A 16,782-nucleotide genomic window follows, 5' to 3' on the forward strand; every position below is an offset into this window, starting at 1 on the left:
GTCTTTGCAGAACACGATTATAACAACATAAGATATCTTGATGTTATTAGGTAAATTTGAGTTGGAAATTCTTATAGAATTAACAATTTTTCTTAGATTAGTATATTCCGTAACACCTGTGACTTGTGTTTGGAGATTGGAGCCTGGAATGACAAATATAGACAAACTAACTAACTCTCTAGCTTTCTGAAACCAGAAGGTTCATGGCTGCAGCAACACAGGAATTCCATCTGTTCCTATCCTGAGCAAGATCTATATACTCTTTTCCATCCCTATCGATTTCCTTTAGGTCCATCTCAACGTTGCCCCTCCATCTTCGTATTAGCCTTCCTATAAGTCTCTTACCATCAGGTTTCCCAACAAGAATCCTGTAAACTCCTCTTTCCTCTCCCATTCGTGCCACTTGGCCTGTCCACCTAAGTCTTCTTGATATAATCATTCTAATAATATCTGGGCCTTCGGCGCGTCGTCGCCTTGTAATCAAGGGATCCCGGGCTCGATACCCGGTGGAGGTACAAGTGGTTCGGATCCAACTTTAAACTGTAGTTCCAGTCCCGATTAGCCTTACTGTGCATAAAGTGGACTTAAAACACCAAATCAACCAACCAATATAATAATATCTGGACATGAATGCAAATTATGTACTTCTAAATTATGTAACCTTCTCCACTCACCTGCCTCCTCATCCCTTTTAGGTCCAAAATTTTTCTAAGGATCTTACTTTCAATTACTCTTAATTTATGTTTCTCTTTCAATGTAGGGGACCACGTTTCGCATCCATATAATAATACAGGCATTATATCGTGGTCCAAGAGTGAATTGTATCATTTACAATCTGCAGGAAGAATTTCTTTACTCAATCGTAAAACTCTTACCTTAGATTTGCGATAGTAAGGACTCTCTTCCTCGGTCAATGCGTCTTGGCAAAGACAGGCAAGCAAGACAACAATGAGGGTTGGCAAACTGTCAATGCTGGCCATTTTCGATCCGTATGTTCCTTCTGGATTGAAATTCCACGACCAAATAGACACTTCACATGAAATATAAGTTAATATATATATATATATATATACATATAAACGCAGATTTAGTACATTGATTGGACGGACCACTTTTATTGGACATTTCACAACAAGCACAATATAATTTTTTTAGTCTTTTCAGAAACCCTTGGCATATAGTTTTACTTCCGGTAATTGTTTGCGTTTCCTTTTAGCAGGAAGTGCAGACAACCGATACTGACAGTTTGTCCTTCAAACCTCATCAACGGAAATTCCGAAATTCAAAAGGCACAATGCACGTGTCGTTTATGTTGTTTATGGCCATATACATTACGCAATCATCGCAGAGAAGGGTGCATCCTCCTTGTATTCATAATGAGATAAAGAAATACTTATTTATTATATGTGTACATCATGTTGTGAAATTCGCCAAAGGCCCCTTTGTTCAAATATTGACGTCTATAAGATGAAGGAAGGGGAGGTACGTGGTATTAATTTATTTATGTGAATTGTTCCTGGAATTACACGTGTTCAACTTCATGCATGAGTGAAGATGGGATTTCAAAAATTATTGAGAGCCATAGCGATATTGGAATATGTACATAGAAGCATATTAAATATATATTTTTTTAGTTCCTGCCACACTGCTAGTGAACAACAATTAACAAGGTACAGTTACAGCGCCTTGAATAACGCAGCGTGGAAAACGGCACGGTTCTGGGCGCTCTGCTGGTTCCACTCGAATATGATACCGCTAGAGGCGCTGGTGTTGGTTTCGGTGCATGGTATTCGTCTGCTTATAATGGAAGTAAATAGAGTTTTCGCTGCAACGTCTGATTCTTTTACGTGAAACATTTCTATGAATGTGATAATTAATATGATATTTAGTACAGTGGTCCCGAAGATAGTAACGAACATTCTATACAGTCGACCACGTCCTGTTATCGTTATACTTTCATTAATAATACGGGAGAAAAAATACGCGTGGAATGCTCTTGGTAACTAAATTTTTGTGTATGAATTAGGTTCATAATTATTATCATCATCATTTCTTTTAAAGATATACACACTGAAGCATTTATATTTTTTTGTATTTACTGTCTCTTTTCTTCCGCTTTAAACTAATAGCGGCAATGATGATAATGATGATTGCATGAAACGACAAGGGGAAACCCGGAAAACGTCCTTAATGCCATCGACGTGAGTGTAAGGAAACTTTCAGACCAATGGGACAACCAACACGGGATGTTTACACTGATGTGACTATTGATACAGACACTTCCAGACTGTAAAATAGCATTCATTGCACATGAGGGTCGAAACAGCAAACGACACGTTCATATGTCGTATTCGCATGCTACTTGTTACTTCGGTCGGAAAGCTCGTTAAAGAAAGGGTGCTCAGACAGAAGCGACTCGCTACAGGGGGAGTTCCCAACTAAGTGACAAGCAACAGCCTTGAAGCGGCACTTCAGTCTATTAGCAAGCGTTTGCTGCTAATTGTGCGAACACCAGATCTAGGCGACACGATAAGCCACACGTGCGCGATGCAATAAGTATCTTGCTTTAGGGATAATGCGCACCAAAGCAGCACGCGACACTTATCGCTTGAGGATTTCACCAACGAACGTTGGCCTGTGCTGCCCGTCATGCCTTTACAATGTGAAATGTTGCTCTTGATTGGCTAGTTTCCAAGCGACATGTGTCGCGTCTAGCTTCGGTATGAAAGTTGCCTTGGACCGAAGGATCCGTGTCGCTTTGGTGTGAAATCCTCGTATCGTTTGTCGCGTGTCGCTTTGGTGCAAAATCTCCTTGAGGAAACGGTGCAGTCGGAGCTTTTGTCCCTACGGTTCGAAAGGCTGCATTGATTTCCGACTGCTCGCTTTCAAGCGACACTTGTGGTTTGTCGCCTCGGTATGAAATATCTCTCAGGATACTATTTATATTCTAATAACATAGAAAAATAAAACTCTAGTACACAATCATAAACCTGACGTCCGGAATCACTTTGCGATGTTTCTTCTTGTGTTACGCATGCTATTTAGTTATTGATTTTATTTTACTTTTCCTTCCAAATTAATGTAATTTCGTGACTGTAAATCACTCCACAAATATAACTGTTTCCATCAATTCACGTACCGCCTTTCAAGACAAACAAACCTACATAATATACTCCAAAAACTAACAAAGCCGCATTACTTTCATAAGAAAATTAGCACCGATGCTGATCGCACTGCCATCTATGTTCTCATCCGTCTGGGGAACCAGTTTCTTGGGTCGTTTTCCACACTACGTTATTCAAGGCGCTGTAGTACAGTGTTACTCAAGTTTTGTTTCTAAATACAAATTGTGTCTTTAAATTGAATCTTCAAGGTTCTTGATAACTAACTAACTAACTCTCTAGCCTTCTTAAACCCGAAGGTTCATGGCTGCAGCAACACAGGCCTTCCACCTGTCCCTATCCTGAGCAACATGTATATACTCTTTTCCATCCCTACCGATTTCCTTTTGGTCCATCTCAACGTTGTCCCTCCATCTTCGTCTTGGCCTTCCTACAGGTCTCTTACCTTCAGGTTTCCCAACAAGAATCCTGTAAACTCCACTTTCCTCTCCCATTCGTACCCCATAGGCTGCCCACCTATCAATTATTCTAATAGTATCTGGACATGAGTACAAATTATGTAGTTTCAAGGTTGTTGATATTAGGGCAATATTAGGATAATGCTGAACACACTCATGTGTGGAGGCCCTCCCCGATGGCTTAGTGGTAGCGTCGTCGCCTTGTGATCAAGGAGTACCGGGTTCGATACCCGGTGGAGGCACATAGTGGTTCGGATTCAATTTCAAACTGTAGGTTCAGTCCCGCGGTGGCTCAGTCGGTAACGCGTCTGACTACCATGCTAAAGGTACCGGGTTCGATCCCCGGCCGGTTCAAATCCGGGAACTTTTCTAACGTTTGAAGCGGCTCCGCCGCCCACCCAGCGTCGAATAACATGGGTACTTGGTGGAAACCCTAGGGGGTAAAGGCGGTCAGAGGCGTGATGCTGATCACATCACCCCCACTCAGGACCCGATCAAGAAAGTGTGGAGCTTTACCCCCACACCCCCTATACGCCTTCATAGCGTGGTGCTATGCACAGGGGAGCACTTTACCTTTCACCTTTAGGTCCAGTCCCGATTAGCCTTCTGTGCATAAAGTGTACTTACAACAACAATTCAACAACTCGTGTGTGGCCCAGACCATGTATTTAAGTGCATCATGGAGAAAGATGCAGAAGCTGCACCACGAAAATGCATTATTTGATGCATTAAAGTACGGCTCGACACAGAAAGAAACCCTCACGTGCGTCATATGATGCTCTTAAGAGTTGCATTTACAATTGATGGGCAAAAATACATCAAGCTGTAAACCTGAGTCTTGGCTATGCCCAAAAAGCCCACTTTAATGCATAAATGGATGCGTTTCTGGTTCACCAAACAGATTTGAAGCATTTAGTTTCTGTGTGCAGCCTCTGATAAATGGGTTTGGCCTCTCCGATGGCGCAGTGGTAGCGTTGTTGCCTTGTAATAAAGGGATCCCAGGTTCGATATCCGGTGGAGGCACAATTGGTTCGGATCCCACTTTAAAAACTGGAGGTCCAGTCCCGATTAGCCTTACTGTGCATAAAGTGTACTTAAAACAATAAATCAATCATCATAAATGGGTATCTTCTTGGGGGAGGGTGGTAAATGTCGGCGGGTGTGGTGCTGATCACATCACCTCCGCAAATGGCAGAGATTGTGAATGTGTGGAAACCTACCTCAACATTCCAACATTCCCCATATGCCTTCACGGCATGTTCCAATGCAGGTGGCTAGTTTAACACACACATACACACACGCAGTGGCGTAGCTACATATCGCGAGGCCCTAGATTAGAATGAGAGGTCCCCCCACCCCTCCGTTCTTTAAATTTGAAATCTCAGTGTGAATTGATACAGAATCTTTAGGAATGTGTGAGCAATTTATCATATTTAAAGATACTGACGAAAATAATATTTAATGTCGGTCACCCAAAAAATGTATTTCTCTGTTTTCCGAGAGCTGAAATCTGAAGCTGTAGGATAGGCTCGTATCCAGCGAAGGAGCAATGCAGGCCATACCCTCCCCCCCCCCCCCCCCCTGCCACGTTGGAACTATGAAACATTACAATGTGAAAATATAAAAACCTACGAAAAAAAGATTGACAATTTTTAAGATTATCCAAGAATTTCGATTTCTTCCTTGCATATATGAATGAATTATTTTAGGAGAAAGGCAGACACCAGAAGTCTTCACTTCTACAAAATTGAGTTATTTTTTTTTATAATCATTGATGAAAGTCTACAAGGCTTCCCGATTTAGTCGGGACAGTATATTAATCTCTGTTGCGACTTTTCTTAAACTGCAGTAGTGTTGTGAAAATGTTTATATTTCTTTTTGGATAAGTCACATTTAGGCATGTTCTTGATTTTAATAATCATTGCTGATACGTATAATTTAATTGATAAATATATTAATTTCTAACTATAGAATTATCATGACTGTTCAATAGTGTTGGCATAAGATTTTTTTTTAAAAAAATGATGTTAATTTGCAAAACACAGTACAATTCGAATACTTCTGAGAATTGAATTTGAATTTTGAATTTGAATTTAAAATTTTGGGTGCGTAAGCACTTAAGGCTATTTTGCACCCTTCACATTATACGGGGGCCAGCCCCTTATCATTACCAATAACAACTCTAACGTTGCAGAACTAAAAATCTTAAAATCTTCTGACTTCTGTTAAAGCTGAGGCTGTAAACAGGCACTCAGTACACACAAGGGCAAGAAACAGGACAACACACACAAAATTATACTGGCCATAGTGCCAGTCGCCAGAGCCTCGTTAGTCTTCAGTCCAGGGTGTACTACGTGGAAGTGAGGTTGACTTTTGGGCGCCTACGTGGAAGGTACCCCCCTTACACCCCTTCTAAGAAGTGAATGTAAACAATAAGCACCAAGCTATACGCCTTGTGACAACCTTTGTCTGTAAGCGACTGTGTTGTTGATTGTCGTATCGTTAGAGAAGGATGGTTCTATGGGTGAGTTGATTTTTACCCGTTACTTTGAACCATAACATTGCAACTCTACAATTCTACAGCCAGTAGGTAAGAAGATAGTAGGCAAATTTTTTCATCATTATTTTCATTCCGTTTTTACTCTACATCTTGTGTTGTTGTAAGGGATGGAATTCTGTTGATGCGAACCTGATGTTGGCATCTGCTTAGTGGCGTTTTTATTTCAACCCATTATCATCACGCTGTGGGAAACAGGCTGAATGAAAATAGTAAGGGACACGCTACTTTTGTCGTTGGGTGTACACTTAGCACTGGCTGCAATACTACCATAACATTTGTGGTCACATCTAATACTCTAACACCATTTCGTCGACCAGAGTGACTTAGTGGTTAGCACAGTGCGCTACGGCGGCATGGGTCCCGCATTCAGGGCTGGACATAGGCGATCTTTGCTTGTAAGTATTCCTTTATCAATTTCATCATATTATCACTCAGCCTCATCGTCGCGATTAGCCAAAAGTGTCAGAAAATCGACGTAAAGTAACTTAATCAATCTAACAGCAATTCGGATCTGCCCTCCCTTCCCTCAAAACAATCCTGTGTAAAGACCTTCTGTAGAAAGGAAACAACGCAAGCACTTAAACGCCTCACACTTGCTTCGTGGCAGTTGGAGGTGCTTTATTGTTAACTTATTAAAATCGGAGTGAAATTGAAAGAGAAAGAAGAAAATATAAAACAAAGTGATTTTTATTCAAGAAATAAATTATTGGGTAAAAATGTCCAAGCAAGTTATCATGAATTTCTGCGTAAATGTTTCACATGAGAAATGCGACGATAATATTCACTTTTTTCGGGCCTCCTTAGGCTTAGGGTCCGCATACCTGTATGCTGGTCCCTGATTTGACGTATTAATACAAATGATATCGTTTAAGTAATATTTAAAACCAGATAAGAACATAATGTTTTAATTTTATTGCCCATAATAATTAACCTTCCATATTTTTTTCTCGCTTCTATACTACTATATTACATTTTTCGTATCAGCCCCATGGGATGGGAGGCCCCTATGGGCGCGAGGCCCCGGGCGATCGCCCACTTGGCCCACCATTTGCTACGCCACTGCACACACACACACACACACACACACACACACACACACACACACACATATATATATATATATATATATATATATATATATATATATATATATATATATATATATATATATATGCATACATGTCCCTAATAACATAAAAAGATAAGAGAATAATTTTAGCGATAAGATCAAAGCATCACGTCGCAGGGGTCCCGGGTTCGAATCAGTGAGTGTTCCTTCATCAATTTCACCATATCATAGCTCATTCGCGGGTAGCCAAAAGTGGCAGAAAAGCGAAATAAAATAAACCAAATCAATCAAGCAATAACGAACAAAGCATCACCGATAGGCGCCGAATGGATAATCCTGGCGCTCTAAGAGACTTCATTTCAGGGTACAGATCCGCCACTGCCAATCTCAGGAACTACAGGAGTTATAAAATAAGGTAAACTGAATAGAACGACAAAACAGGAGGTCATCGATAGGACAGCTAGAGACAAAAAATCGATCTAAGTAACTTTTCGGTATCTCGGAAACTAAGTAACGTGAAGATTTCGAAGAGGAGACCCAAATTTATAGTTGATTTCAAGCAACGTATCTTACCAGATCTATAATTTCCTGCCTGAATCCATCTTCTTTCCATCCAGGCTTTCGAGTCACTGGAGAAAGTAGGCGACATGATTCGTTACTTGCGAGCTGCCTTTCCTATGCGTCACAGCAGGCGCTCGAAACAGCCAACGAGATGAGCATGTTCCAGAAATTTTCCCGCGCTCTAATTCTATTGGAAGCTAGGAATAACGCCGGCCCTACTTTGGTGTTAATTCGTTGACTCTTCTTTATTTGCAGTAATCAATTCTTTGTATGTGTGTGTGAGTTTCAATATATATGAAACTAATCAAACTAAAAATATTGAGTTCGGCAAGTTCAAAAATATTGAAATATTTACTTGTTGTGATATCTATCTTCTCAATCGATGAGTTTATTTGTCTCTGTACTACTAAACAATCGATACCTATTTATTACTCAGAGATTACTAGAAATGCGTAGTTATATTCACAAACTGGAAGATCTATGTAGTACTATCTTACGTGTTGAGAATCAACCTGGTAGTTACCACACACTAAAGTACAAACAAAGAATAATATAATCTAGAACTAGGATCGCCGTTTAGGCTGAATGGAAACTCTATCTTGTTAGGATTCCGTTTACCAGACGTACTGGAAATGTATTAATTTCAAACTTATAATTTTTTAATAAGGAGGCAGTAATTTATGTGATCTGTTTTTCTATACGTCTAATTTCGTTACGCTGTTAATACGTACATTATACTTTCCGTCAGTTCTAAAGTTATGTGACGAAGATTGTTATGGAGATCGTAAAGTCGATTTTCGTGCAATCGGTGAAGTTAGTTCTGGAACGCAACGCGTCGACTGGGAGACTGGTTTGTTCCGTGAAGATCGTGTGTTACATGCAGACAATGTGCCTGTGTGGTTGCTTCAAACTACATTACTTGGGAAAGTATAATATAATTATTTTGATCAAAGTGATATGTGTGTGCCTCACCTGTACTTAAAACATGATTAAAATTAGAAAGAACGTCTGCAATAGAGCTTATTTCTGACAGAAAAACAGGGGTCCCGCTGGACGCCATGAACAACACAGCACCACAGTCTGTCCATGTCTCACTTATCGCACACTTCTCAAAAACATTTCTGATCAAGCCCGCCCCTCGTCTTCTGACGTATGCTTTCATTGTTAGGTTAGGTATGTTAGGTTTAGGACTCTTAGCATAAATACACGTACATATAAGTAAATATATTATTAATGCTGAGAGACCTAAATCTGATATGCCTAACTTAACAACGAAAGCAATTCACGCTTACATCAGAAGACGAAGGGCGGGGCTTGAACCAATAGGTGTTTGAAAAGTGTGCGATAAATGAGATCCTTCTATCAGAGCCGAGCAATCGATATCTCGGCATCAACGGAAAATATAAACATGCAATTTTATATGTGTAGAGATATAAAAGATCCATTTAGCTAACATAGTGTCCATTTAATCATGTATTGGTTTGTTAGAGTGAACAATCAAACTGTTCGATTTATCTTTATCACTCACAAAATCTAACCGCTAGATTTAAATTTCGTGGACCGAAAGAAGTATCAAGTTTCTATATCATTGGTCTGCCTACACTGTCTAGCAATGAATGTAAAATAATGGATGATATTCAGCGAATAACTCACCCCACAATTCATTGCACCATATAACATTTGCCTTATGAAGTTGCACATTTTGACAATTTATTTCGTAATCACTTGTTATTACCTTGGAAATTTAATTCTTATGTATTTTATTTATTCACACACATTAATTAATAATAATGCATTCATTTATTTTCATAATATGAAAAATGAACAACTGCAAACTTGAAATATGGCGGATTGCCATACCTCAAACAGACGGAAGACTTCAATATCTTGTAAATATTTGGTAAATCCACATTCCATTTAAACGTCTTAGAGCTGGTGCTAATTACAATTAAAATTACTTTGAAATAAGAAAACGATCACATTGTGCTAAATTGATTTTATTCATTTAATCAAGTCTTTGCAGACCAAAGTACATATGCATGGTAAATAAGATACAATGGTACATGCAAATTTTTGAGTGGATTTTCCTTGTGTACTTAAATGTGTGGTCGAGTAAAGCAGATCTACCGTGAGTGTTTGCAGATTGCATAAACTTTTAAACAACTTGAGGATTTCTCTAGCTGCTTAGATGGTGTTTAGCGCCCGGGGCCCGCTGGGGCTTCGGGTTCAATCTTCTTCACGCACCCCTTTGCCTCGATGCAACCGATGACCTTATCATCTTCATCATCGTCGTAGACTCGAACACTGAGAGTGAGATTACCAATTAATTTTTCTATTTTATCTCTGTTCATCTCCAGGTCCTCCTCGTGGAATGCGGCCTTCTGAAAAATACCCTGAAAGAAAACCGAACGGGTCGATAACCAGAGTTTGGATTTTTAGGATTTAATACAGGGTGGCCCATAAAAGGTAACCCACAGTATTATCCCCACAAAATTATGTTGTAATATATTAATTTCTCGCTGAAACCTGATTCTACAGGTTGGTACTAATTTGAGTTCAGAATGGAGCCTTATGACCTGTTACGTTTGAGGTCACCGTTCCCAAATCAGCGTTTTTGACAGAAAGGAAAGTCGTTATACTGAAGAGAGAAGAATGAATATGCACTAAGTACAGAGAGTGTAATGTTATAATTTTCAAACTTCCTCTCAAAATACATCTTAAAAACACATATTAGTTTCTTGTGTTTTTTTGCAATTTGGGGGATAAATAGAAAGAGCTTGCTGGCTACAACTTTTATTTCTACAGCAGATGTTCAATGCGCAGTGGAAAATTATTCTTCTGAGCGCCATACGGCAACACTGTCGCCATAAACATCACATTGTACTCTTAACTGGGAATAGCGAATAGCAATTTATACTGTCGGATTAAAAAAATATAGATACTCGGGTTTGGACTCCAATTAAAAATTTACCAGTAGAGCTAGATAAAAATGGGTTGCATTAAAACTTAACTTATTCAATTCTGCGTTAATCTATGCTAACCATTTTTTATCCTAGTAGGCCTTTTTTTTTAATCGTGGTGAGAACAATAAAAGTGCATGTTTTTTTTTTCAAATGATTGCTCTCTCTTTGAAATTCTATAAATGAAAAACGGCTGGTCTGATTGTGATGAAATTTTAGTACTGTCCAGGCAGAAAGATTTTAAACTATTTTTCAGATTTTTAAAATTTGTCAAAAAAACATTTATCATCAATTTTGCGAAACAACTTTTTCTTAGTATTGGGTAGTCCTACAAATACAATATTGGTCTTGATTTGAAGCCCTTTGCATCTGTTTTCAAAATCCATTATCATTGTCAATTCACATTGCGAAATCAATTTTATAGATTTTTTTTTCAGCGGAGTAAAGATGAACGTGGCAACAGCAATGTCCGTTGAGCCGTGGAAACTGCTGACTTGTCACCGCGTGAGGTGTTGCTCTCCAGAGATATGCCGACTTTGGCGGCGGAGTGATTAGAACAGCGCGCTACGATGGGGCTACCGGGTTCGAATCCGACCCTCGGCATGGGTGTTTTATGTGAGTGTTCCTTTATCAATTTCACCCAATCATCATTCATCCTCATTGCCGCGATTAGCTAAAAGTGGTAGAAAAGCGACACTAATAAAAATCAAATCTTTCCAGAGGTGTACACGTATAGCCTATACGTTGATACACACACTGAGGAAACTGAATAACTGCTAAAGTTTTGGCATTTCCTTCTACAAGTACGTGCATTTTATAGAAGAGGCATTTCGTAATATCTTGCGGGAGGACCCAAAATTTGTAGATCCACCACTGGCATTACCTTACACCAGTAAGCTAGGTAGTTTGATTCGATGATTGGACTCCAGTGGTCGAATTGGGCATACCGGTAGTAAATTAAGATGCCGTAAAGCTTGTCTATCATACGTCATTAGAAACGCAACAATAGCGCCGAGAATGTGCTAGAAAGTTCTAAATCGCAACAAATAGAGGAAATAATAAACCTACTCGATCAAGAAGACAGAATCAATCAGTTGTTTAGAATTGTACATAATATTGGTAAGATTTACAGAATTATCACATAAACTTGCAATAAATAAAACAATGTATCAGTTGGCAGGATAAATCACAGTGATCATGCATGTTAATTTTCTGGCTGGTTTTGGTGGTCTTAGGAACTTCTGCAGTAGCGAGTGGTTTAATGTCTAATAAATTATTACTACTACTATTTTTTTATTACAATTCATACTTGGCACAAATAAGGAAGGAGCGCAAATTTTGGTGATGAGAGAGAGGATGAGAATCGATGTCCTTTTTTTTAAGAAATCACAAGAAGAAAAACAAACATTGTATCAAAGTACAGGTCTGTGCATAATGAGCATACCGGCAGTAATTTATTTCCAATTTTACCACTGTTGGACTCTGTAGAACACTAGGCCTCCACGATGGCGTAGTCGCAGTGTAATCAAGGGGTCCTGGTTTCAATACCCGGTGAAGGCACATAGTGATTCGGATTCTACCGATTAACCATTTTGTACATAAAGTTGACTTAAAAATAAACTCCTGAGGAAACACAAAGATGAAGCAACGTGTCGCGAAAGACAGCAAATACCATTTTGACTCTACAAGCAATCAATGTATCAGGTTTTGACTATTGCCCATAATACGTATGACCGATAGGTAGTATCTTATAGGAGGTTTTCAAATCTAACTGACTTTATGAGTCATATTCACTTACATCCATGGTGGATAATTATAATGATTTTCATTAAAAAATCATTTTCGATAATTTTTTTAATTTTAATCGGATTTTTTAAAAATTAAATCGATTTTCATACTTTTCTAAAATCCCACATATACTATACATATAGATATATGTTTCTTTATATAGAAACACTTTTTGTAGTAAACGGCTCTGTAAAGTAATTGAACAGTTTGATTAAAGCAAATATTTTTTTTCCATTTGTGGTAGTGTATAGCCTATATGAACTTACTATGGAAATGTTTGTTGAGTATGTTAATGAATCTATAATAATTTCAGTAACTTTTCTCCCAGTGAAAGTAAAATATTCTACAGCGTGTTTATAAATGAATGGTGCGGTTTCAAAAATTAATAATAAATCTATTTATTACCTTACACTGGCAAAACTTACACCGTAAGCAGCGGCAACTGTCCAAGTTTGTTATGCATTAATCACAATCCTTCAATGTGTGCACCCTTAGTCACACGACACACATCTACACGGTAATCAAATTCTTCCCATACTCGGTGTAGCATGTCCGCTGTAATGCTCTTCAATGCATGCGTTATCCGATCACAAAGTTCCTCGAGGGACACGGGCAATGGTGGTACGCAAACTCTGTCTTTAACAAACCCCCAAAGAAAGAAATCGCATGGTGTTAAATCCGGCGAACGGGGTGGCCAGGGGAGAAGTTGGTTGTCTTCTTTTGCAGCACGTCCAATCCAGCGCTGGGGAAGAAAACGGTTGAGAAGCTCTCTTACATTCCTGTGAAAATGGGGGGGCACCGTCAAGTTGCAGAATGTAATCATCATAATTGGTGTTCAGTTGGGGTAACAACCAGTTTTCCAACATGTCTAGAAATGAGTCACCGGGCACAGTTTCTTGTTGGAAGAAAAATGGGCCGTGCACTTTCTCGCGGGGTCACCGCAAAGAAAACATTGACTTTTGAAAAGTCACGCTGATGCTCTATCTGTGTATGTGGTTGCTTGGTTCCCCAGATACGGACATTGTGTTTGTTCACCTTGTCACTTACATGAAAAGTGGCTTCATCGCAGAAGATGAGTCTTTCTACAAAACCATCTTCCTCCATTTTCAACTGCATCTCTTCACAAATGTCACGCCTTTTCACTTTGTCTGCTGGTGTAAGGGCCTGCACTAATCGCACCTTGTACGGTTTAAAACATAGCCGCTTACGCAACACCTTCCACGCCGTATTCTTTGGCATGTCCAATTCCCTGCTTGCTCAACCAAGTGACTTGCGGGGACTTCGCTGAAACGCCTAGCGCATTCTTTCAACGTTGTCATCAGACACACGAGGTAGACCAGAACTCTTGCTCTTACACAAGCATCCAGTTTCCACGAACTTTCGGTACCACCAGTAGCGTACGCAAGAGTTCATCAAGGGGGGGTTATTTCTAAAACTTTCTCAAAATTCACATTACTATTGTTTTATTATACTTTAATTAAATAATAATAATAATCACAATTAATTAATAATACTTATAATTAATTAATTAGCTGAATTATTACTAATAATACTACTAATACCAGTACTACTATTAAGTAGTAGAAATCTACATAAATATAATATTTATGGAAACAATAGAACGAAATTACTTTCTAGTCGTTCGATTTTGCTCAAATCCTGAGAGCATTTTTTTGTTCCTTTGTTACGAAATGATTGTCTGGTCAACGAGGTGAAACATTTTAAGGGTGAAGAAAATCCATAAAAGCAAGAAAATATATTAAAATAAATTGAAATAATCAAAGTATGGAACTCATCCAAGGAGCTGCGGTGGTCCTGTCGGTAAAGCGTCTGACAATCACGCAGGAGATCCGGATTCGAATCCCGAATTTTTCCGGCTTCTTCCCCGCATAAATGTCTCCGATAATTCACATCTGACTGTCCTCTCGCTGTTCTTACCAACAAAACATTTTACAATAGTTAAGCTTATTGCCGCTTGAATAATTGTCTAGTCAACAAGGTGAGAGATTACAAAGAGAGACGTCCTGCGGTAAACAATGGTAAGGCGGACTGGTGACTGTATTCTTGTCCGCCTAGCCTTTGTCTACACATTAGTCCCTTGCAACGAACCAAGAACTTTATTTAGTTAATTCTCATTGTTCACACACAAAAATACATGTTCGTTGAACACTGGCGTACGTAGAGGGATGGCCGATGGTGTTACAGCCCCTACCGAAATTTTGAGAAAATCAGAATTTTCAAATAAAAATCCGTTAAGAACTTTAAAAAATCAAAATGTGTAAATGCGAAACCTCTTTTAAAGTGAGTCCCAATTATCATTTTTGTCTTTGAATACAATTTGAATGGACTGAAAAGCTCCAAAAATACGAAGTATTTTATTATGCATCCTGCCCTCCAAAACGAAGCCATGTGCTATCCACATTTACTATTCCAGCCCCTCCCGAAAAAAATCCTGCGTACGCCAATGTATTGAACATTGTTGCAACTGAGATACAAAACATTTTTTCCTCTTTTAAATCATAGTTACCCTCATATTTTATTTTCAAGAACTCGTGTTTATTTTCAACGCATCACTCTGAAAGACGCGTGTGTTTGGAATGCTGTGCTTTTCTCCATGCTGCATGGAAATAATAATTCAAATTGTTATTATTACTAGTAGTAGTAGTAGAAGTAGTAATAGTAATAGTATTGTTCCAGATTTTTGACTGTGATAAATTGGCCATTCAATTTTTTTTTCCACAGCATTCTTCATAATATTTTACAAGTTCAAGGGGACGGGTTTAAACCCCGTAAACCCCCCAACCTTTGCGTACGCCACTGGGTACCACCTACTTATGTTATTCTTGTGAGTGGGTCTTTCCTAAACCGTGCACGAAACTCACGCTGCACTGTAACCACAGATCTGGACACCTCAAAACGGAGCACACGGAAAGCCTTTTCCTGTTGCGACGCCATCTCGGAAACTGACGCCGCGGCTCCGCAGTAAGCATGACAAGCAAACTGCTGGTAGCGCATAAGAAAGTTGGACAATTTCCGCTGCTTACGGTGTAAGTTTTGCCCGTGTAAGGTAATAAATAAAATTATCATTAATTTGTGAAACCGCACAGGCCAAAACCAAGTGTTAGGTAATAAACAAAATCTAATTATTGATAACAACTAGTTTGAACCAGTCTCCAAATTCAAGTACTTAGGAGTAATATTAACAAATGAAAATGATATTAAAGAGGAAATAAAAAGCAGGCTTAATTCATGAAATGCATGTTACTTTTCTCTTCATAAACTTTTGTCTTCTCGTTTAATATCTAAGAAACTAAAAGTTAAAATATACAAAACAGTAATTTTCCCTGTATTATTATATGGATGCGAAACTTGCTCCCTTACATTGAAAGAGGAACATAAATTGAGAGTATTTGAAAATAATATCCTCAGGAAAATATTTGGACGTAAAAGTGATGAGGAGACAGGAGAGTGGAGAAGGTTACATAATTTATAAGTACATAATTGATATTCATGTCCAGATATTAATAGAATGATTAAATCAAGAAGACTTATGTGGGCAGGCCATGTGGGCACGGAGAGGAAAGAGGACTTTACAGGATTCTTGTTGGGAAACCTGATGGTAAGAGACCAGTAGGAAGACCAAGACGAGGATGATGGGACAACGTTGAGATGGACCTAAAGGAAATCGGTAGGGATGGAAAAGAGTATATAGATCTTGCTCAAGATGGGACAGATGGAAGGCCTGTGTTGCTGCAGCCATGAACCTTCGGGTTTAAGAAAGCTAGAGAGTCAGTCAGTCGGCACCATTCATTTCTAAACACGCATAATTGTAATTTTTTTTTTAAGTCTTTGTTGCTGAAAGTTGGCATTTTTTTAAATGAACGTTTGCAAAATATCAGCTGCCATGTTTATTTACAGTTTAATGATAATGACACAATTTATGGTTTAACATTTTATTTTTAATATATTTTTCCACAAAATGTTGCCATTTTTGTCCATAAAATTATTGAATTTGAAATCAAGAGAAATGTAAGTGTGTTTGCAGTTTACATATTACATTTCCTTTCACATGAGCTTCCCCCATCAGTACATATATTGTGTTTCCTTTCTTTTCCTTTCTTAGAGCCTAATGAACACCATTAAACGATTACGAGATTAATGTACTTTAACGTAAAGCGATTCTGATTCCTGCAAAACCCTTATGTGCTTTATTCTACAAATTATGTATTTAAATCTTGATTTGAATCGAGATTTAAAACCTGAT

The 16,782-nt window shown here is 38.6% G+C and overlaps 2 protein-coding genes across 3 annotated transcripts in view; both read right to left on the minus strand.

Moving 5' to 3' along the window:
- The window catches only part of LOC145994217 (uncharacterized), a 35,113-nt gene extending 34,068 nt beyond the window's left edge, over positions 1 to 1,045 (minus strand). Inside the window, exon 1 of the mRNA XM_083130311.1 lies at positions 876 to 1,045. Coding sequence (XP_082986437.1) covers positions 876 to 980 — 105 coding nt within the window. The 5' untranslated portion in view covers positions 981 to 1,045. The remainder of the gene's footprint in view (positions 1 to 875) is intronic.
- An 8,790-nt stretch (positions 1,046 to 9,835) lies between these two features.
- LOC145994218 (uncharacterized) overlaps positions 9,836 to 16,782 on the minus strand; it is a 103,996-nt gene continuing 97,049 nt past the window's right edge. For both annotated transcript variants that reach the window (XM_083130314.1, XM_083130312.1), the window contains exon 4: positions 9,836 to 10,163. In XM_083130314.1, the coding sequence (XP_082986440.1) occupies positions 9,966 to 10,163 (198 nt within the window). In that variant the 3' untranslated portion in view covers positions 9,836 to 9,965. The remainder of the gene's footprint in view (positions 10,164 to 16,782) is intronic.

Source organism: Lepisma saccharinum, chromosome 10, assembly GCF_977018435.1.
Source record: "Lepisma saccharinum chromosome 10, izLepSacc3.1, whole genome shotgun sequence".
In the NCBI taxonomy this organism is placed as follows: Eukaryota; Metazoa; Arthropoda; class Insecta; order Zygentoma; family Lepismatidae; genus Lepisma; species Lepisma saccharinum.